At 43.2% G+C, this 24272-nt stretch overlaps 1 protein-coding gene across 1 annotated transcript in view; it reads left to right on the top strand.

The window, feature by feature from the left end:
• The window catches only part of COL6A3 (collagen type VI alpha 3 chain), a 722910-nt gene that overhangs the window by 363307 nt on the left and 335331 nt on the right, over positions 1-24272 (top strand). The window contains 1 exon segment of the mRNA XM_030209050.1: positions 22616-22669. Within this exon segment, the coding sequence (XP_030064910.1) occupies positions 22616-22669 (54 nt within the window).

Raw genomic sequence — 24272 nt, 5'->3', positions numbered from 1 at the left:
TTATTACGTCTCCCTATGTTCTTATTTATTTTTGTATGCTAGATTTCTGTTAGTCTGGTATAGTACTTATTTCATTCCTGTGTTCTTTTTTATTTCTGTATGCTAATTTTCTGCTAGTCTGGCATTGTATGCCATTTTATATGTATCTAATTAGCAGTGTGGGGATTCCTCTCAATCAGTTCATATATAATCCCTAACACATATATCTTATGTCCAGTATTATACCATTCCAAGTAGTGATATCTTATACATGCTAATCAGACATTTTATTTTTTACATGTTTTAATATATTTATACTTTCGGGGGTCTTCAGATATCAAATTCATTTCCACCATACAGGGGATTTTTCCCCAAATTCTTAATGGTGTTTTTCAATTCTTCATTGACCAACCCGATTTTTATAATTTTATTCTTATAAATATTATCTTATACTATCTAGTATTTAGCATTACTTAGCTTCAGTTTCAGTTAGTTGACAATGAAGCAGCAAATTTTCTTTCCATTCAAACCTCCGCCGACTTGGCCAGGTTTCGTTTGTACTTCGTCAGGGAAGAGGTTTGCTACGATAAAAAATCATTAAAAAATGTTTTCTATTATTCTTCCAAGCATAAACATATCACCACAATCTTATTTAACTCATTCCTATTTATCATGAATTCTTTACCATTGTATGTTCACTTCCGTGTCCCAAAGAAAATGGCTGCGGCGTTCTCTAACGCTACTACAGTTTAAATAGACCTCAGCTGATTCTAACTCCTCTACTCTGATTGGTTCCTTTACATCTATTAACCACCAATCAGAGACCACCAGTCCAATTCGGAATTCAATCCATGCGGCTGCAAAGAATGTAATTGAAAAATAATTTTTTGTTCTTTATAATTCAAAAAAAATCCAGTATCACCACCCTCCCATCCCAACTGAATATGATCTATAATTCTCCATTTAATATCCTTTATCTGATGATTTTTATCTATCCAGTGTTGAACAATTGGAGCCGATGTAATTTTATTGTTAATACGAGATTTATGTTCATTTAGTCTAATTTTAATTGGGCGGCTAGACCTCCCAATATAAATCATTTGGCATGGACAGACAATGGCATAAACAACATTCTTAGAGTTGCAATTCGTGTAGGAGCGAGACATTAAAGGACGTGTTATACCCGGAGGTATCCATGTTATACCTTCAATTGTCAATTCACACCATTGACAGGTTTCACATTTATAGTGACCTAGTTGTTCATCAGAATTCACCGTGTATTCAAGTTTTTTGTATGTCAACATCTCTCCTATCGTTTTGCCTCTTGTAAATGCACCGATCGGATGGTCCCTAAAACAAGCATGAATCTGTATAATTTTCCAGTTGTTATGTATACTTTCAGTAATACGAGAGCTTAAAATGGAGTAGGGAATAACCATCACTAATTTATCCACTTCCAATAAATTTTTATATTGTAGTAATAAATCACGATGAGAATATTTAGCTCTCAAGTATGCTGTTTTAATAATTGCTTTAGGGTAACCTCTCTCTTGAAAACGAGCAGCCATTTTAGATGCTTGCATCTCAAACATCATATCTTCTGAACATATTCTCCTTGCTCTCAACATCTGACTCACTGGTAAACTTTTTTTCAAATGATACGGGTGGAAGCTGGTAAAGTGTAACAAAGTATTTCGTGTCATAGGTTTTTGATATAAATCAGTATGAAGATGACCATCTTTCTTATATATCCAAACATCCAAGAACTCAATACCTGTCATGTGATATTTAACTGTAAATTTCAAATTCTGTTGATATGAATTAAGTTTAGTCATAAATAATTCCAACATTTGCAAAGATCCATTCCAAATAAAAAAGATGTCGTCCAAGAAACGTTTCCATAATGAGATGCTTTGATACTCTTCCAAATTATATACAAATTGTTCTTCAAATTTAGATAAGTATAAAGTAGCAATGGAAGGGGCTAATGACGCCCCCATCGCTACACCTTGAATTTGTTCAAAAAATTGCTGTTGAAAAAAGAAATAATTTCTCTCTATTACCAATTGAGCTAATTGCATTAAGAAAGTCTTAGAAATTCGCTGAGGAGAAGGGCGCTTATCTAATTCTTCAGCAATAATTAGTAATGCATCTTTCTGAGGAATGATGGTATATAGTGAAGTAACATCAACAGTCACTAGAAGAGCATTATCTGACACATCTACAGTTTGAATACAGCGAAGTAAATCAGTAGTATCTTGAAGATATGATGTAACCTTCTGTGCTGCCGGTTTCAAAAAAACATCAAGAAATTTAGATAAAGGTTCCAAAATAGTGTTACATAATGCCACTATCGGGCGGCCTGGAGGTTTGCAAACATCTTTGTGTACCTTTGGGAGGAAATAAATCCTTGGTGTCTTGGGGTATTCTTTCAATATAAACCGAGCTTCCCTCGATGTTATCATGGATGTCTCTAATGCTTCTGTTATTAATTCTTTTATAACCCCTTTTATCTCATCAGTAGGATCCGATGTTAATTTCTTATAAGTTGCAACATCATTCAATTGTCTCCAAGCTTCATCCAGATATTCAGTCCGACCCCAAACTGTTACCGCACCTCCTTTATCTGCTCTCATAATAAGAGCCTCATTTTGATTTTGCAATGCTATAAGAGCTTCTCGATCTCCTTTTGTTAAATTCTGAAATTTAAATTCAGATTGTAATTCATACTGATTTATATCAAAAACCTATGACACGAAATACTTTGTTACACTTTACCAGCTTCCACCCGTATCATTTGAAAAAAAGTTTACCAGTGAGTCAGATGTTGAGAGCAAGGAGAATATGTTCAGAAGATATGATGTTTGAGATGCAAGCATCTAAAATGGCTGCTCGTTTTCAAGAGAGAGGTTACCCTAAAGCAATTATTAAAACAGCATACTTGAGAGCTAAATATTCTCATCGTGATTTATTACTACAATATAAAAATTTATTGGAAGTGGATAAATTAGTGATGGTTATTCCCTACTCCATTTTAAGCTCTCGTATTACTGAAAGTATACATAACAACTGGAAAATTATACAGATTCATGCTTGTTTTAGGGACCATCCAATCGGTGCATTTAAAAGAGGCAAAACGATAGGAGAGATGTTGACATACAAAAAACTTGAATACACGGTGAATTCTGATGAACAACTAGGTCACTATAAATGTGAAACCTGTCAATGGTGTAAATTGACAATTGAAGGTATAACATGGATACCTCCGGGTATAACACGTCCTTTAATGTCTCGCTCCTACACGAATTGCAACTCTAAGAATGTTGTTTATGCCATTGTCTGTCCATGCCAAATGATTTATATTGGGAGGTCTAGCCGCCCAATTAAAATTAGACTAAATGAACATAAATCTCGTATTAACAATAAAATTACATTGGCTCCAATTGTTCAACACTGGATAGATAAAAATCATCAGATAAAGGATATTAAATGGAGAATTATAGATCATATTCAGTTGGGATGGGAGGGTGGTGATACTGGATTTTTTTTGAATTATAAAGAACAAAAAATTATTTTTCAATTACATTCTTTGCAGCCGCATGGATTGAATTCCGAATTGGACTGGTGGTCTCTGATTGGTGGTTAATAGATGTAAAGGAACCAATCAGAGTAGAGGAGTTAGAATCAGCTGAGGTCTATTTAAACTGTAGTAGCGTTAGAGAACGCCGCAGCCATTTTCTTTGGGACACGGAAGTGAACATACAATGGTAAAGAATTCATGATAAATAGGAATGAGTTAAATAAGATTGTGGTGATATGTTTATGCTTGGAAGAATAATAGAAAACATTTTTTAATGATTTTTTATCGTAGCAAACCTCTTCCCTGACGAAGTACAAACGAAACCTGGCCAAGTCGGCGGAGGTTTGAATGGAAAGAAAATTTGCTGCTTCATTGTCAACTAACTGAAACTGAAGCTAAGTAATGCTAAATACTAGATAGTATAAGATAATATTTATAAGAATAAAATTATAAAAATCGGGTTGGTCAATGAAGAATTGAAAAACACCATTAAGAATTTGGGGAAAAATCCCCTGTATGGTGGAAATGAATTTGATATCTGAAGACCCCCGAAAGTATAAATATATTAAAACATGTAAAAAATAAAATGTCTGATTAGCATGTATAAGATATCACTACTTGGAATGGTATAATACTGGACATAAGATATATGTGTTAGGGATTATATATGAACTGATTTTATATGTATCGTCATCATGTTCACTGTTCTTGAAGATATAGTTTATAACAATTCTTTTATACTTTTGTAAGTATATTTTTCTCTTAATAATAGTGTGTTTTAGATATAGGTACTTTTTTACTTTAATACAAACCACTGCATAATCTCATGTCATATCGACAATAAGCTTTATTTATATTTTTTTCCTGCTATTACATATGAATGTTTTAAATGTTTTAGAAGTTTGCCAATATGATGTATCAATATTGTCTTGCATATTGATTTATGTACCATGCACAGTTTATAAGTTTATCACATACAGCGTTTTATATGTTATTTTGTTTTATATGTTTCTAGACTCCCAAGGCAGGCCTGTGGCCTAAACACTGATCTGTGTTGAGTCTGTAATAAAATTTCTTTGTTTGACCCCACTGTCCCAATCTCTGAAGTCATTGGTCTGCTTCCCACTCCTTTTTCCTGTTAATATTGAACCACACCATTTGGTGGTCACTAGATGCTAAATGATCTCCCACTGTACATCAGAACATTTTCCCCATTTGTGAGCACCAGGTCTAGGATAGCTCCATCCCGCGTCGGTTCCGTTACCCACTGCTGAAACAGTTCTTCCAGTAGAGAATCCAAGATCTCTTTGCTTCTAGACAATAGTGCAGCAGTGATGCCCCAATCGATGTCCAGCATGTTGAAATCACCTATCAGTAGTACTTCCCTTTTCCTAGCTATTTTGTGGATCTCTTCAATTAAGTCTCTGACCATTTCTTCTGACTGTGAAGGTGACCTGTATATTACACCAATGTAAATACATTTTCCTTTCCCTTTTACCAGTTTAACCCACAGTGCTTCTTCCTTACCCCATACATCCTGCAGTTCTGTCACACCAAAATACAGAACATACGAGATAACCTAATCAGCAAACACACACAACCATCCGCTTCCACCTCATTTCCTCCCAACCCCACCTCAAATGAAGACATCCCAGCGGACCAACTATAGAACTCATTCAAATTCATCACTGTTAATGACCTTTGACACCTACTTCTCAAACTGGCATCTCGCCGCTGCATCCTAGATACTTGTCCCTCTACATTGTTTACGAATCTTCTTACGTTGATACGTTCATGGCTTGCCCTATTCCTGAACATCCTTCTATCAAATGAGAATCTCCCCAGAGAGATGGGCCACATCACGTTCACTCCCATTCCTAAAGTATCAAATTTAGACCGAACCTCCGCATCCAACTTTAGACCCATAGCTCGAATTCTCCTACTCACCAAAATGGCTTGAAGCCCTAGTTGGCCTCCAACTCACAAAACAAATCGAGAAATTCTACTGCTATCACTCCAAGCAATTTGGTTTCATACCCTTACACAGCACAGAATCACTTTTACTAGTTTTACCTTCCATCGTGCTGGAGCATCCAATTCGACATATCAGCCACCTTTGACAACGTGGATCATGACATACTATTGACCATACTTAGTGACCTAGGATTATCCAGTCCTGTCCTGTGCTGGTTCAAAGATTTCCCACAAAACCGATCCTACACCATATGGAAAGAAGAAACGATGTCCACCAGCTGGGTACTGCCATGCAGAATGATTCAGGGCTTCCCACTGTCCCCTTTGCTGTTTAACCTAGATATGAGCAACCTATCCCACATAACTCTAAACGAAGGTGATCACCTATTCTTGTAGGCTAATGACATCCTAAAGCTAGTTCTTGTAGGATCCACACAAAAGGAAACATCAGACAAGATTTACCAAGCAATTAACAATATTCACAGCTGGACCTCCCATCATATGCTCCAACTGAACCAATCCAAGACAAAACTACTCTGTTTCTCTATCTCCCCAGATGACATTCCCTCTAACCTAACCTTGCCCAATGGTACAAACCTCGAGGTAGCCAAAGCATCCAGGGTCATGGGACTCACCTTAGACTCCTTGCTTTCTTTGGAAGCCCAGATAAACAATCTTTGAAGAAATACTTCTCCTGCATGTGCCAGCTGAAGCTAATAAGACAATACTTCCACAGATCTCTCTTCGCAGTACTTGTCCAATTGCTCATCATATCCAACTTGGACTACTGCAACTCCCTATATAACGATCTAAACAATAAACTACACACCAAATTACAAATTCATACAAAACACCGCTGTGCGACAGCATCTCCGGACACCTAAGAGATCTTCACTGGCTATGCGTCTGAGTCTGTATCTTCTTCAAAACCATCTGCATCACATTTCAAGTACTACGCAGGTTCTCCTCCAAACCACTGACTCAGTGGTTTGGAGGAGAGCCTGTGTAGTACTTGAAATGTGATGCAGATGGTTTTGAAGAAGATACAGGCTCAGACGCATAGCCAGTGTGAAGATCTCTTAGGTGTCCATCATCAAGAACATAAAATACAGCCGCAAGATAACTATATGTTTCCCTTTCATGCCATTGCCGAATGGAACTCACTACCAGATGTAATCCGCCTAGAACTGAACTACCAATGGTTACACAAGGACCTAAAGACCCTACTATTCAATAAACATTAATCATTTTGACCCATCTACAAATTTCAATCTACCATCATGTCCCTCCTCCTTCCCCTCCTCCTGCTCCATGATCCCATAACTATGTTCTGACCCCAGATTGTAAACCGCCTCAAACCTCCTGCTGGAATTTGTGCATTATATAAACTCCAGATTAGATTAAATTAGATCAATTTGATGAAGAATTAGCATCAAATCCAATGATTGAAACTTGAGCCATGAAGAAGAAATAGGATCAAGGGGACATGTAGTGGGGTGGATTGACATATGCACTTTAGAGAAAGGATCCAAGGTGGCAGATTAAAAGATGACCTTTGAGAGAAGGCAGTAGAAGATGAAGCAGTGGATACAGTAGAAGGTGTCGTGTCAGTAAACCAAAGGAGGCTTGCAAGGTAGTGACTTTTGTCTGGAAATATTGAGCTAAAACATCGAGAGACTGCATATTGGTAGTCTAAGGTTGTCTATGAGAGTAAGTAAGATCAGAAAAAACAGAGAATAATTTCTTACTTGAATTAAAAGAGCTATTAATCATTCTAATGAAATAGCCTTTTTTTAACTGAAAAGTAAAACGTTGTTGTTGTTTGCAATTAGTATGGTTCTCAGGGCATCTGTGCTTGCACCAGATGCATTCTGCTCGCCTAACCTGACGTGGTTTGAGTAAAGCAAGGCCTTGGTGATACCAAAGTTTGTGACCTCTATTTAATTTAGAGGCCTCAAGAAATTTACAGGGGGGGAGGGGCACAATTTCATCATACTGTTGTCCTAAAAGACAGTTCAATTAAGAGGTGCCTAACCTGACGTTTGAGTAAAGCAAGGCCTTGGTGATACCAAGGTTTGTGACCTCTATTTATTTTAGAGGCCTTAAGAAATTTACATGGGGGGGGGGGGCACAATTTCATCATACTGTTGTCCTAAAAGACAGTTCGATTAAGAGGTTTGCTTTTCCAAAGAAAGATTTGAAAAATCTGATAGAAAAAGATCAGAAAATGAAGACAAAGAAGAAGGATCTATTGAATGATTCAGCCTAATCCATTTACCTACAGATGTAGGGGAATGTGCTAGTTTGAGGAAGTGTAAAGAGAACTAAGAAATGGTATGGCTTGGAACTTGTTACAAGAGAAAGACACTAAGAGACAAGATATGACCAGATTAAGTGAATGACCTGCTGAACATGTAGGGAAGGAAACATTCTGAAAAAGTCCCAAGTCAGTAAAGAAATTAGCCAGGAAAGCAGCACGTGGGTGAATGCCAATACGAACATTAAAGTCATCTAACAGCAGACAATTAAGAAATCTCACAGAGCCATTTGTCAAAGTTTGATATACAAGCTCCCATTCAGCTGCACTGAGTCATGGAGGACAGTAAACAAGTAGGATATGGGTGGGCAGGGAACCCGCATTCTCTATCGGAAGAATTTCAGACTAGGAAACTCAACAGCAGGGAGCTCTTTAATGGAAAAAGAGGAAACAGCATAGATCCACCACTCCATTTACTATGTCTAGTCAATGAGACCGCCAAATAAGGCAGTGGAAGCAAATGAAAAAGAAAACATTCTTCCCCTGGTTGGAGCCATGTTTCCACCAAAAACAAACATTGCAATTGATACTGAGTAATTAAATCTGAAACACAGGAAGTTTTCTAGTGTAAACAGTAACCGTTTAGAATGCCACGTGAGACTAGGTTTGAGTTCAAGATAATAGAAAGAGACGATGTACAAGGAATTAAATTAGAGTAATTACATACAGGGTATGTAGAATAAGTGAAAGAAGTATAGGTAGGACATTGACCATAGTAAACTGGAATAAACTGGTACTATTTGTGAAATAGCCGGGTCAAACCCAAAGGAGAGTAAAAGAAAAAAAGAAAGAAACCAAACAATAAAAACCTGCCTATCAGCATATTGAAACCCGTCATCTTGCCCCTCATCACTCACTTAAGAAGCACAACCTGCTCCTTATGCATGCTCCATTGTGGCACGAATGCTGCAAGTGCAGCTATTGAATAATCACTTTCTCGGGTCGTGTCAGGATGATGCGGGAAGTTACGTGACCAGGAAACAATGTCCACCAATACACCAATACTACAGTAGAGAACAAAAGATTCACAGTCAGCTAACAGATTCAGTGATAAGATCCCAAACACAGCCAGATCTACTACTACTACTACTACTATTTAGCATTTCTATAGCGCTACAAGGCGTACGCAGCGCTGCACAAACATAGAAGAAAGACAGTCCCTGCTCAAAGAGCTTACAATCTAATAGACAAAAAATAAAGTAAGCAAATCAAATCAATTAATATGTACAGGAAGGAGGAGAGGAGGGTAGGTGGAGGCGGGTGGTTACAAGTGGTTACAAGTCAAAAGCAATGTTAAAGAGGTGGGCTTTCAGTCTAGATTTAAAGGTGGCCAAGGATGGGGCAAGACGTAGGGGCTCAGGAAGTTTATTCCAGGCGTAGGGTGCAGCGAGACAGAAGGTGCGAAGTCTGAAGTTGGCAGTAGTGGAGAAGGGAACAGATAAGAAGGATTTATCCATGGAGCGCAGTGCACGAGAAGGGGTGTAGGGAAGGATGAGTGTGGAGAGATACTGGGGAGCAGCAGAGTGAGTACATTTATAGGTTAGTAGAAGAAGTTTGAACAGGATGCGAAAATGGATAGGGAACCAGTTGTGGCTGGGTTGCCCATCCAGGACCCAGCCAGGCTTGACCCTGCTTAGCTGCCTCTTACTCCACACGACTGTTGCCTTCACTCCACAGCAATCTGGCCCCTCTGAGCATTGGCTCCAGGCCCTGCGAACTCCCAGGACTTCCTCCTCCCTCCGTTCCTTTTACAGAGGCACATTCGAAGCCCAATGTTTATAAGTAAGAGCTTTTATTTTCTTGCTTCAAATCAACAAAACACCCTTCACTCCCGGTTGTTTAGGCTAGCAGCCCAGAGCACAATTCAGGTTCAACACAGTCAAATTCAGGTTCAAAACAGTCCATATAACTTCACTTCACTTTAGCTCAGATTACTTCACTTAGGGAACAGTACATTATCAGAGGGAAAAACCCAATAGCTTGGTAGGTTGCAGCCCAGACCTTTTTAGTATGAAACAGTTTACCCAGTCTTTCTTGCACCTTCCTACAGCACGGTTACACAGCTTTATTCCCACCTAGTTCAGGCTGGGGTTTCAATTGTGCCCAGCTCTCTTTCTCTCCCATAGGCTGCACCTGTTTCCTCTTTAGTAGAGATTTCCCCCAGTGCCTCAGCCTCTCTCCTCCGGTCTTCCACCAGTCTCTCCAAGATACAGCTAGCCACCCTCTTACAGCAGCTTTTTGGGTTTGAGCCAGGGCTCCAATCTCCATCTGTTCATCCTCTAGTCCTTCAGTAACCTCCATTTTATCCTCCTCTTCAACTTCCCCTGCCCCCAACCTCTCCAGCTGGCCCTCATCACCTCCCTCAGAGACCATTTCCCAATCGTCTATCTCCTCCCCTAATTCTTGCACAGCCGGGTGGGGAAGAGAGGGATTCTGGGACTGGTAGTTCCTCCTCTTCTTCCTTAACCCGGCCAACCTCTCTGCCTCCGGTAGCGCAGCTTTCTGAATGTGGGTGTTGGGCACATGAAGTCTGCCCCATTGGGGTTCCCCAGCTGCCTGCACCCCCCTTCTGCGTGCCTTCCCAGATCCCCTTTTACCTACCCTCTCACACAGTGAAGCGACTTGAGGAGAGGGGTAGTATGAGTAAAGCGACCCTGGCGGAAGACAAGACGGGCAGCAGAGTTTTGAACCAATTGGAGAGGGGAGAGGTGACTAAGTGGGAGGCCAGCAAGAAGCAGATTGTAGTAGTCTAAACGAGAGGTGACAAGGGTGTGGATGAGGGTTTTGGTAGAGTGCTCGGAAAGAAAGGGGCGGATTTTATGGATGTTGTAAAGCAAGAAACGACAGGTCTTGGCGATCTGCTGGATATGATCAGAGAAGGAGAGAGAAGAGTCAAAGAAGACCCCAAGGTTTTGAGCTGAGGAGACAGGGAGAATGAGAGAGCCATCAACAGAAATAGAAAACGGGGGAAGTGGGGAGGTGGGTTTTGGGGGGGGGGGGGGGAATATGAGAAGCTCGGTTTTGGTCATGTTTAATTTCAGGTGGCGTTGAGACATCCAGACAGCAATGTCAGACAAGCACGCTGAAACTTTGGTTTGGATGCAAGGTGAGATATCAGGGGTAGAAAGGTAGATTTGGGAGTCATCAGCATAGAGATGGTAGGAAAAGCCATGGGATGAGATTAATGAACCAAGGGAAGAAGTGTAGATAGAAAAGAGGAGGGGACCAAGAACAGAACCCTGAGGTATGCCGACAGGCAGAGGGATAGAAGCAGAAGAGGATCCACCAGAGTGAACACTGAAGGTGCGGAGGGAGAGGTAGGAAGAGAACCAGGAAAGGACAGAGCCCTGGAATCCAAGTGAGGACAGGGTATTGAGGAGTATGCTGTGATCGACAGTGTCAAAAGCAGCGGAAAGATCAAGAAGAATGAGGATGGAATAGAGACCTCTGGATTTAGCCAGTATTAGATCTTTGGAGACTTTAGTAAGCGCAGTTTCTGTTGAGTGGAGAGGGCGAAAACCAGATTGTAGTGGGTCAAGAATAGCATGTGAGGAGAGAAAATCAAGGCAGCGGTGGTGAACAGCACGCTCAAGTAATTTGGAGAGAAAAGGGAGGAGGGAGATGGGTCAGTAATTAGACAAGTAGGGTCGAGTGAAGGCTTCTTAAGGAGAGGTGTGACCACAGCATGTTTAAAGGCAGTAGGGACAGTTGCAGTGGAAAGTGAGAGGTTGAGAATGTGACAGATAAAAGGAATAAGAGCAGGTGAGATGGAATTAAGGTGGGTGGGAATGGGATCAGAGGAACAGGTGGTAGATTTTGAGGAAGAAAGGAGAAGTGTAGTTTCCTCTATAGTAACTTCAGGAAAGGAGGAAAAGGAACGAGGGGAAGGAGAGAGAGGGGAATGGACTAGTGGAGGGAGAGGTGGCGAGGTAGAGAATTCAAGGTTTATCTTTTGAACCTTGTCGTGAAAGAATTCAGCAAGGGTTTGAGGAGATAATGAAGGGGGAGTTGGGGGAGGGGGCACCTTGAGGAGAGAGTTCAATGTGGTGAAGAGGTTAGAGCTAAGAGAGTTGATCAGTTGGATATAATAATCCTGTTTGGCGCGTAAAAGAGCAGATTGGAAGGATTAAAGTGTAAGAAATCAGCAAGGGCCCGAGATTTCCACCAGAGGCGTTCGGCGGAGCGGGTACAGGAACGTAGGTAGCGGATATTAGAAGTCAGCCAAGGTTGGGGTTTTGTACACCTTATAGGGCGGGTCATCAAAGTTACAAGAGTGTCTAAGGCAGAGGATAGAGTATTGTTGTAAGAAGAAACAGCCTCGTTGACAGACTTGGATGGTGCCACAGTAGAGAGGAGGTTTGAAACATGGGAGGATAGAGATGAAGGGTCAAAATCGTGAAGATTCTTAGATAAATTAGATAAGATAGGACGGGACTGGGAGGGAGGAGATTTAAGTGTGAAAGTTATAAGATGGTGATCAGAGAGGGGAAGATCAGAGGCAAGGAAACTAGAGGGTGAACAGTTGCAGGAGAAGATGAGATCAAGACAGTGACCATTTTGATGAGTGGGGGAGGTGGAGCTTAGTTGGAGATTAAAGGAGGATGTTAAAGTGAGTAACTTGGAAATATAAGAGTTGGAAGGATCATTAGCAGGAATATTAAAGTCACCAAGGATGAGAGAGGGGGAGGAAGGATCATGGAAGAAGGCAAGCCAGGCATCAAAGTCACTGAGAAAAGATGAAGGGGACTTATCAGGAGGACGATAAATGGCCGCTATTCGAAGAGGCAGAGGAGAGAAAAGGCGGATAGAGTGGACTTCAAAGGAGGAAAAACAGTGAGATTGAGGTGGAAGAAGGGGTTGAAATCTGGAGGAGGGAGAGAGAAGTAGTCCAATACCACCCCTGTGACCAGCAGGGTGAGGAGTATGTGAAAAAAGATAACCACTATGGCAGAGGGCTGCGACAGAAGAAGAGTCATCAGGGCAGAGCCAGGTTTCTGTTATGGCGAGCAGATGGAGGTGACGCGAGATAAAGAGGTCCTGGATATAGGGGAGTTTGTTACAGATAGAGAGGGCATTCCATAGGGCACAAGAGAAGGGCAGAGAAGAGGGGGTGAGTAGAGGAATAGAGATGAGGTTAGAGAGGCCGCGGTGAGATCTGTAGAGTTGGGATAATAGTTGGTGAGGAGGGCCAGGATTGGGATTGATGTCACCGGCTGAGAGTAAGAGAAGGAGTAAAAGAGAGCGGAGGAGAGTAGGAGAGGTGTGGCCACGAAGGTGAGAGGTATTTAGGTGGAATGGGGAAGGCAAAATGGAGGGAAGAAAGAGATGGAGATTAAAAGCCAAGAGGGAGAAAGAGGGTAGGAGAGAAGGTGAGGTGATGAAGTCGATGGATGGGCAGTGAGTTCCTGTAGCGGAGAGAGGTAGGGGGTGAGGGAAAAGATTAGGAAGGGACAGGGCTAGGAAGAGAATGTGAATAGGGGCCATAAACAACTGAGGTACTTTAGCAACTGGGAAGAAGATTAAATGTAAAGAGAAAAATGCCCCTAGAGCGGAGGCCCTGAGTGGATCGGAGTGGAACTGGGTGTCACCCTGGAGAAGGCTGCAAGGATATGCAGATGAGCTGCAAGTCCTCCACAGCACCTGAAAGGCAGCTGGTGGTAGAGCTGGGCACCTCTCAGCTGAGGAAAGGCTTACCAGGGGTTAGGCCGAAGCCAGCATTCTTCCCCCTGAGAGTCGCCTGATCCTAGCCAAAAAGCACCTGGAAACTCTGTGCACTTGGAGCGAGGGCCCTGGGAAGATCGGGGTGGACCTGGAGTCACCCCAGATACAGCTGTGAGGAAATGCAGAAGGGCTGCAAGTCCTCCACAGCACCTGGTGGGAGCGCTGGGCACCTAGAGTGGAGGCCCTGAGTGGATCAGAGTGGACCTGGGTGTCACCCCGGAGAAGGCTGTAAGGATATGCAGATGAGCTGCAAGTCCTCCACAGCACCTGAAAGGCAGCCGGTGATAGAGCTGGGCACCTCTAAGCTGAGGAAAGGCTTACCAGGGGTTAGGCCGAAGCTAGCATTCCTCCCCCTGAGGGTCGCCTGATCCAGATCAGGCAATTATAGCAGTGAAATTAGGTAGTGGTGCAAAAGCCACAAGTGCAGCTATTAAACAATCACTTCTCAGGTCATGTTAGGATAAGGTGGGAAGTCACGTGATTATAATCTAATGTGAAGTATGAGCCATGAGCTAAGACCTTCCGTTTTTTAGAATTTGTAGAGTGCAGGGTTATTCAGTCACATTGAATAAAGGCGAAAGAAGTTAGAGCCACTCAGCTTGGAAAAGAGATGGCTGAGGGAAGATATGATAGAAATCTAAGGGGTCTACTAAGCTATGGTAAAAGGGGGCCTGTGCTAGCATCGGCACATGTTTTTTATTCGCGCTGAGGCCTCCTTTTGCTGCAGCAGGTAAAAGGCTGTGTTTTTTTCTCGATAAGAAATGGCAGTGCAGTAAGTTAACCACTTACCACGCGGCCATTTCAGGAGGAGCACTTACTTCCGCCCATTGAGGTGGCGGTAAGGGCTCCCATGCTAACCCAGCAGTAACCGGGCAGCGATTACCACTGGGTAAGCACCAGCGCTATCTATTTTTGTGGCATTGGAAATGGCGCGCACTTGGAATGAGAAATACTGCTGGGCTCTTGCAGTAGCCCGAAGGTAGTTCCGAATTGCGGCACAACAAGCCCATTGTGCATGCTAACCCTTTAGTAAAAGGGCCCCTAAGTGAATTAAAATTATTTTTTTTAAGGAAAGCTAAAGCTTACTATAAAAACAAAAACCAGAACAGATCTTCAAGCTCTGCCATTTGTAGAAGAGAATCAGTTGTCTGTTCATTTGTAATAGTGATATAGTTTAGATATAAGAAACAGTCATAGTTGTCATCTATGTTCTTCAGTAAGCTCTTTATGAGAAATATAATTTGAGAAAAAGACCCTTACTGCAGCATTTTACCAGCAGACAAGTAATAGAAAATACCTGAGTTCAGCAGTCAGAATTTTTAAAGAAGTTGGATATAATTCTGAGGATACATTTTTTTAAGTCTTTTTTTTAATTGAAATTTTATAATCATATACAAACAAGAGATTACATATACAAACAAGTGAAAAATACAGAGATTAACCAGGAACATTGACAGCATGGGTATATGTCACATAAAAGCTGGTAGAGGTAACCATTTAGAGTTACACAGAGCAACACAGAGAGTGTTCAAAGCACAGAACACAATCCAAAGCACAAAAAGTACCAAAAGCTTTCAAAAACAGTCCTTTTATTCCACAATGAAGATCAATCTTGTATGTTTTGGCACACAGCGCCTGTGTCAGGGGTCTACATTAAAAATAATGAACATAGAAAAATATATAAATAATAACCATTTTAGTATTTTTATGCTTTTATTAGTTATATATTTATATTTCTGTGTTCATTATTTTTAACGTAGACCCCTGACGTAGGCACTGTGCAGCGAAACACAGCCCGTGTCAGATCATTAATGTACAAGACTGATCTACGTTGTGGAATAAAAGTGTCACAGATGCAGGTATAGTGAGCCCTTGGACCGCAGCCAGAGCTGCGGCAGACAAGTCACCTGGGCTGGCACAAGGCAGGAATCAGAACAAGACAGGACTAGAATAAACCAGGAGACAAGACAAGGCAGGACAGAGGTAACAAGACACAGTAGACAAGACAAGGACCAGATCCAGACAAGGCAAGGAAAGCAAGGCAAAGGGCCAGAACTGGAACCCAGGCAGGACAAGGCAAGACTCGGAACTAGATTAAAACTGGGACTGGGACCAAGGCAATACAAGGCAAGGCAGAACAAGGCAAGACACTGCCCATCCATGTCCTCTCCCGTCCCGCTCACTATTGCAATACCCTACCCACCCCCGTCCCCCACAACCTCACCATCTCTCCTGTCCTCCTCCTTCTTCCTAGCTCTCAACCTTCAACACCTCCTTCCTGCCATTAACCCTTCCCCATTCCTCCTAAGCGCATCCCGTCTTCGTCGCCTTCGTCGCCCTACCTCCCCCACCCTCCTCCGCACTCTCTTGCTCCTTCTCCTGCTATCTGCAGGAGACATCAATCCCAACCCAGATCCCCCGCACCTGTCCTCACCTTATCCAAGCAAACGATTCCGTGATGTCTCCAATCTCATCTCTAATCCCCTCATCCCCCACTTTCTCGTGTGCCCTGTGGAATGCCTGCTCGGTCTGCAACAAACTGTCCTTCACCCATGATCTCTTCATCTCCCGTTCCCTTCAACTGCTTGCCCTAACTGAAACCTGGCTCACCCCCGATGACTCTGCCTCAGTCGCGGCCCTATGCCATGGAGGTTATCTTTTCTCCCACTCTTCCCGCCCAGTTGGCCGCGGAGAAGGCGTTGGGTTACTACTTTCGCCCTCTTGTAGTTTTCAACCCCTCCTCCTACCGCAGTCTCACTGCTTCTCATCCTTTGAAGTTCACTCCATCTGTCTATTCTACCCGCTGCCACTCAGAGTTGCAGTCATCTACCGCCCCCCTGATAAGTCCCTCTCTTCCTTCCTTACCGACTTCAATGCCTGGCTTTCCGTTTTTCTTGAACCCTCATCCCCATCCCTCATTCTTGGAGACTTTAACATACATGCTGATGACCCATCCAACTCTTACGCTTCTCAGTTCCTCACTCTGACCTCCTCCTTCAACCTCCAACTGAGCTCCACCACCCCTACTCACCAAACTGGCCATTGTCTTGATCTCGTCCTCTCCTCTACCTGCTCACCCTCCAATTTCTGCGCCTCAGCTCTGCCTCTCTCAGACCATCAACTAATCACCTTCACACTTCATCACCCTTCCCCTCAGTCCCGCCCAACACTAACCACTACTTCCAGGAATCTCCAGGCTGTCGACCCCCCCCCTATCCTCTAGTATCTCTAATCTCCTCCCTTCCATCATGCCCTCCGAGTCTATCGACGAGGCCGTCTCCGCTTACAATGCCACTCTCTCCTCTGCTCTGGACACCCTTGCACGATCTCCCATCCCACAAGGCGTACTAATCCCCAATCCTGGCTGACCCCTTGCATCCTGACACCTTCAAGCATGCCGTAGTCACACCACTCCTCAAAAAACCATCACTTGACCCTACCTGTCCCTCCAACTACCGCCCCATTTCCCTCCTACCCTTCCTCTCCAAGATACTTGAACGCGCCGTTCACAGCAGTTGCCTTGATTTTCTCTCCTCCCATGCCATCCTCGATCCGCTTCAATCCGGCTTTCACCCTCTACACTCGACAGAAATGGCACTATCTAAAGTCTGTAATGACCTGTTCCTTGCCAAATCCAAAGGTCACTACTCCATTCTCATCCTCCTCTACCTATCCGCCGCTTTTGACACTGTCAGTCACAATTTACTTCTTGCCACACTGTCCTCATTGGTTTCCAGGGCTCTGTCCTCTACTGGTTCTCCTCTTATCTCTCTCACCGTACCTTTAGAGTACATTCCCATGGATCTTCCTCCATCCCCATCCCGCTCTCTGTTGGAGTTCCTCAGGGATCTGTCCTTGGACCCCTCCTTTTTGCAATCTACACCTCTTCCCTGGGCTCGCTGATCTCATCTCATGGCTTCCAATATCATCTTTATGCTGACAACACCCAGCTTTATCTCTCCACACCAGACATCACTGCGGAAACCCAGGCCAAAGTATCGGCCTGCTTATCCAACATTGCTGCCTGTATGTCCAGCCGCCACCTGAAACTGAACATGGCCAAGACAGAGTTTATTGTCTTTCCCCCCAAACCCACTTCTCCTCTCCCTCCACTCTCTCAGTCGATGGCACCCTCATCCTCCTCCATCTCCTTCTCTGCGCATATCCAGCAGATAGCCAAGACCTGTCACTTCTCTCTCTATAACATCAGCAAAATTCGCCCTTTCCTCTCTGAACCCACCACCCGAACTCTCGTCCACTCTCTCATTACCTCTCGCCTTGACTACTGCAACCTACTCCTCACTGGCCTCCCACTTAGCCATCTATCCCCCCTTCAATCCGTTCAGAACTCTGCTGCGCGTCTTATCTTCTGCCTGGACCGATATGCTCATATCACCCCTCTCCTCAAGTCACTTCACTGGCTTCCGATCAGGTACCGCATACAGTTCAAGCTTCTCCTACTAATCTACAAATGCACTCAATCTGCAGCACCTCATTACCTCTCTACCCTCATCTCCCCTTACATTCCTACCCGAAACCTCCGCTCACAGGATAAATCCCTCCTCTCGGCACCCTTCTCCACCACCGCCAACTCCAGGCTCCGCCCTTTCTGTCTCGCCTCACCCTATGCTTGGAATAAACTCCCTGAGCCCATACGCCAAGCCCCCTCCCTGCCCATCTTCAAATCCTTGCTCAAAGCCCACCTCTTCAATGTCGCCTTCGGCACCTAACCTTTATACCTCTACTCAGGAAATCTAGACTGCCCAGCTTGACATTTCGTCCTTTAGATTGTAAACTCCTTTGAGCAGGGACTGTCCTTCTTTGTTAAACTGTACAGCACTGTGTAACCCTAGTAGCGCTTTAGAAATGTTAAGTAGTAGTAGTAGTACATGGAACTAGATTAAAACTGGGTCTAGAAAAAGGCAAGGCAAGGACTGGATCTCGACAGGACAAGACAAGATGAGGCAAAGCTAGGCACAACTGAACAAGGCAGACAGGCAAGACAGAAGCTGAATCCGGATCCAGACAAGGCAAGGAAGCAAGCAAGACAAGGGGCTAGAACTGAACCCACACAGGAACACAACTAGACATAGGAACAAAGCTAGAACTGAGTTCAGACATGGCAAGGCAACGCAGGTTAAGAACTGGATCCAGACACAGACTTGCAGACAAAACAGGACAAGAGCTAAGGAGTGGCCTAGTGGTTAAGGTGGTGGATTCCCGGCACAGGCAGCTCCTTGTGACTCTGGGCAAGTCACTTAACCCTCCATTGCCTGCCGCAGTGAGCCTGCCATGAGCGGGAAAGCGCGGGGTACAAATGTAACAAAAATAAAAAAAAATAAAAACAACAGGACAAAAACAGAAGAAAGACCATAGAAAAGGCAGTAGCCAGACTTGGCTGGGCAGGAACAAGAACCAGGAGCAGACTTGGCTTGGCAGGAACCCGGAACAGACTTGGCTTGGCAGGGCACAGGAATCAGGAACAGACTTTGGCCTTAGCAGAAAGCAGGAACAGGGTTTACTACTACTACTACTACTACTATTTAGCATTTCTATAGCGCTACAAGGCATACGCAGTGCTGCACAAACATAGAAGAAAGACAGTCCCTGCTCAAAGAGCTTACAATCTAATAGACAAAAAATAAAAAAAAAGTAAGCAAATCAAATCAATTAATGTGAACGGGAAGGAAGAGAGGAGGGTAGGTGGAGGCGAGTGGTTACAAGTGGTTACGAGTCAAAAGCAATGTTAAAGAGGTGAGCTTTCAGTCTAGATTTAAAGGTGGCCAAGGATGGGGCAAGACGTAGGGGCTCAGGAAGTTTATTCCAGGCGTAGGGTGCAGCGAGACAGAAGGTGCGAAGTCTAGAGTTGGCAGTAGTGGAGAAGGGAACAGATAAGAAGGATTTATCCATGGAGCGGAGTGCACGGGAAGGGGTGTAGGGAAAGACGAGTGTGGAGAGATACTGGGGAGCAGCAGAGTGAGTACATTTATAGGTTAGTAAAAGAAGTTTGAACAGGATGCGAAAACGAATAGGGAGCCAGTGAAGGGTCTTGAGGAGAGGGGTAGTATGAGTAAAGCGACCCTGGCGGAAGATGAGAAGGGCAGCAGAGTTTTGAACCGACTGGAGAGGGGAGAGGTGACTAAGTGGGAGGCCAGCAAAAAGCAGATTGCAGTAGTCTAAACGAGAGGTGACAAGGGTGTGGATGAGGGTTTTGGTAGAGTGCTCGGAAAGAAAGGGGCGGATTTTACGGATGTTGTAAAGAAAGAAACGACAGGTCTTGGCAATCTGCTGGATATGAGCAGAGAAGGAGAGAGAAGAGTCAAAGATGACCCCAAGGTTTCGAGCTGAGGAGACAGGGAGAATGAGAGAGCCATCAACAGAAATAGAAAATGGGGGCAGCGGGGAGGTGGGTTTGGGGGGGAAAATGAGAAGCTCGGTTTTGGTCATATTTAATTTCAGGTGGCGTTGAGACATCCAGACAGCAATGTCAGACAAGCACGCTGAAACTTTGGTTTGGATGCAAGGTGAGATATCAGGGGTAGAAAGGTAGATTTGGGAGTCATCAGCATAGAGATGGTAGGAAAAGCTATGGGATGAGATTAATGAACCAAGGGAAGAAGTGTAGATAGAAAAGAGGAGGGGACCAAGAACAGAACCCTGAGGTACGCCGACAGGCAGAGGGATAGAAGTAGAAGAGGATCCACCAGAGTGAACACTAAAGGTGCGGAGGGAGAGGTAGGAAGAGAACCAGGAAAGGACAGAGCCCTGGAATCCAAGTGAGGACAGAGTATCGAGAAGTATGCTGTGATCGACAGTGTCAAAAGCAGCGGAAAGATCAAGAAGAATGAGGATGGAATATTGACCTCTGGATTTAGCCAGTAATAGGTCATTGGAGACTTTAGGTTTAACTGTAGCAAGAGCAGGACTTGACTAAAGCAGGAGCAAGAAGTAGAGTCAAACTGTAAAACAAACCAAGAGCAGGGTTTGACTATAGCAACAGCCAAGGTTTCAAGAATAAGGTTCAGAGACAAGACACACAGAAACAAGGCTTTCAGGTACAAGACTCATAGAAACACAGATAGGCAGGGACAGGAGTAAAGCTTCAAGAACAAGGTTTACAAAAGCAAGGCTTTCACAGGAATAAAGCTTCAAGAGCAAGGTTTACAAAAGCAAGGCTTTCAGGAACATAGTTCAGAGACAAAACATTCAGGGACAAGACTCACAGGCACAAAGATAGGCGGGAATCAAGGCAAGCAGGAATTAAACCTAAATAGGGAACAGAAAGACAGGGTTAAGAGACCTCTTGCAAAGGCAAAGGCATGAAAGTTCTAAGGTGCTTTATAAAGGACTTTGCTGATGATGTCACAACTTGGAATGAGGCTTACGGTAGTAAGGCTTGGATGCAGGAACACCAGGGCGAGGCTTGGCTAGCAGGAAAACAAGCAGCAGATGCATCAATGCAGGGACAAGGCAGTCCTGGAGAAGCCACAGAGCTAGATCACTGGAAAAAGGTGAATCTGGATGCAGGGGGATGGCCACAGCCATGACAAAAAAGACTTGTTCTGTTTTTGAAGGCTTTTGGTACTTTTTGTGCTTTGAACCATTTAGAGTTAAACACATGTAGGCGATTAGATTGTTTTAGCTATAAATGTCTCATATTTATAAGTGCGTAAGTATTGCCACTCCACTCATTATTTTATAGACCTCTATCATATCTCCCCTCAGCCGTCTCTTCTGCAAGCTGAAGAGCCCTAGATGCTTCAGCTTTTCCTCACAGGGAAGCCGTCCTACCCCCTTTATCATTTTCGTCGCCCTTCTCTGTATCTTTTCTAATTCCACTATATCTTTTTTGAGATGCAGTGACCAGAATTGAACACAATATTCGAGGTGCGGTCGCACCATGGACTGATACAAGGGCATTATAACATCCTCAGTTTTGTTTTCCATTCCTTTCCTAATAATACCTAACATTCTATTTACTTTCTTAGCCGCCATAGCACACTGAGCAGAGGATTTCAACATATCATCAACAACGATGCCGAGATCCCTTTTTTGGTCGGTGATTCCCAACGTGGAACCTTGCATTACAAAGCTATAGTTTGGGTTCCTCTTTCCCACATGCATCACTTTGCACTTGCTCGCATTAAATGTCATCTGCCATTTAGACGCACAGTCTCCCAAGGTTTTTTTTCACAATCCTCTCGCGATTTAACCACTTTGAATTACTTTGTGTCGTCAGCCATACTGGGGTCAGACCAGTGGTCCATCTAACTCAGTATTCTGTGTCCAACAGTGGCCATCCAGATCACAAGTACCTGGCAGAAACCCAAATTGTAGCATGCCATGCTACCAATCCCAGGGCAAGCAGTGGCTTTTCCTCCAGGAACTTGTTCAAACCTTTTTTAAACCCAGATACTGTATACTAACTGCTGTTACTACATCCTCCGGCAAAGAGTTCCAGAGCTTAACTATTTCTTGAGTGAAAAAATATTTCCTCCTATTTGTTTTAATGCGTATTTCCATATAGCTTCATTGTCCCCCAGTCTTTGTACTTTTTTAAAAAGTACGAAATCGATTCACTTCTACTCATTCAACATCACTCAGGATTTTGTAGACCTCAATCATATCTCCCCTCAGCCATCTATTTCCCAAGCTGAAGAGCTCTAACTTCCTTTGCCTTTCCTCATATGTCCTAGACCTGATCTGTACCTGTTGTTGAGGGTGTGTGGGGGGGGGGGGGGGGAGATAAGGTTTTTGTGAATACAAAGCATCTTTACTTTTAATTCAGAATAATTGCTATACAGAAGTATATTAGACCTAAGGTTTGTGGGGTCATATATACAGTGTGACACATGTGCGATTATCATCCATCAGGTGTGTCCTGAATGAAAAAAAAGATTGAGAATCACTGTTCTGATTGAATCTCTCTGTCATGCAGGCATATTGTATTCAGCTTGCTAGTGCCCCCTGTAATTCTTTTTAAAGAGGACATTGTGTTCATTAATCTTAATATAATAATCTTGATGTTTCATTTTTTATGTTAGGGAGAAGCTGGTGAAGATGGTCCACCAGGAACTGCAGGAGGACCTGGGAAGCAAGTAAGCACATTTGAATCATATAATTCAGAATACAGAAGAACTCGTCTAATAAGAGCAACACATATTAATGGCAACCCTTTCAAAGACCAAAGCTCTTCCTAACAAAATGTATTTTGCTGGTACAATATTGTTTCTACTTGGAGCTTAAAGAAGAGCTTTGTTTATAATGCACTGATACCCGGGGGGGGGGGGGGGGGGGAGTTGAAGGTCTGGGCCCCCCTCACTTTGGGCCCAGGCCTCCTTCAAATCTGCACTGTCCCCATTAAATGGCTGGCAGGCATGCCAAAACCCCGCCAGCCAAAGAAATTCCCTGCCAAGCTGGTCCCCTTCTCCTCGTGCTGCTCCAGCAACCCGGAAGTCGGCAATGTGCCTACAGCCACAGACTTCGGGACTCCCCATGCAAACTTAAAAGGTAAACAATGCAAGGATCACAAATATTCAAAAGTTGTGCAAATTCTTGCAACTATTGTTCAGAACCTTTACACAGCAGAAATATATCATCTATATAATGCACCCACTTAAAAAGAAGTTTTGCATGTGTTGCTTTGGATAACCATGTAGTCTCAAATTGGATCATAACCATGTAGTCTCAAATTGGATCATATACAAACATGCTACTGATGGTGCAAATGTAGCACCTATAGCTACCCCAGATATTTGTAAATATATTTGATCTTGAAACAAGAAAAAATTCTTCATTGCAAGGGACCCTAATGATAACAAAAACTTAGTAGGAACTATTTGAGGAACTTGTCTAGAATCCAAAACTGATTTCAAAACAGTAAAAGCCCCTTCTTATGGGATAGAGGTATACAAAACACCACATCCATAGTCGTCATCAAAAATGGAAAATCCTGCAAATTAAATTCTTGTAATATTGTCAAGAAATGTGTGGTATCATTTATTTATTTGCAGCATTTGTATCCCCCATTTTCCCACACACTAGCAGGGCTCAATGTGGCTTACAAGACACCGTATTGGTGAACACCAAGGACGGCAGGTGTTTAACAAATACAATTAGAAATAGGATCAGGGAAGGTAGGGGCAAGTGGGTAAAATAAGTGACAAAGAAATAAGAAATAGCAATGTCCTTTGAATCAGTGCAGAGTCGAGCTGCTAAGCAGAAGCAGTAGGGTATGCCTTGCAAAATAGATAGGTCTTTAAATTTCGTCTGAATTCTAGATGGTCATGTATCGTTTTCACACTTTTAAGTAATGCATTCCACATCTGCGTACTCAAGTAGGAGAAATTGGACGCGTAGGACGTTTTATAAGACCAATGCAGTTTGGATAATGAAGGTTCATATAAGTACGAGATGAGCTGGTACTATTCCTGGCCGGCAGATCAGTTAGACCAATCATATAACCTGGGGCATCACCGTAGATTATCATATATATAAGAATCACTTTGGATTAGTAATGGTTTTAAAAAGACAATCCACATAGACAGAAAGAGGTTCTAATAGTGAACCACATGCCACCATGATGAGTCATCCTGGAGGATGATCTAAAGTTTTATGAATTTTAGGTACAGTATATAAGTACATAAGTACATAAGTAGTGCCATACTGGGAAAGACCAAAGGTCCATCTAGCCCAGCATCC

The sequence above is a fragment of the Microcaecilia unicolor genome, chromosome 7 (assembly GCF_901765095.1).
Source record: "Microcaecilia unicolor chromosome 7, aMicUni1.1, whole genome shotgun sequence".
In the NCBI taxonomy this organism is placed as follows: domain Eukaryota; kingdom Metazoa; phylum Chordata; class Amphibia; order Gymnophiona; family Siphonopidae; genus Microcaecilia; species Microcaecilia unicolor.
The sequence above is the reverse complement of the archived record's forward strand: the minus strand, read 5'-3'. Positions and strand labels throughout refer to the sequence as shown.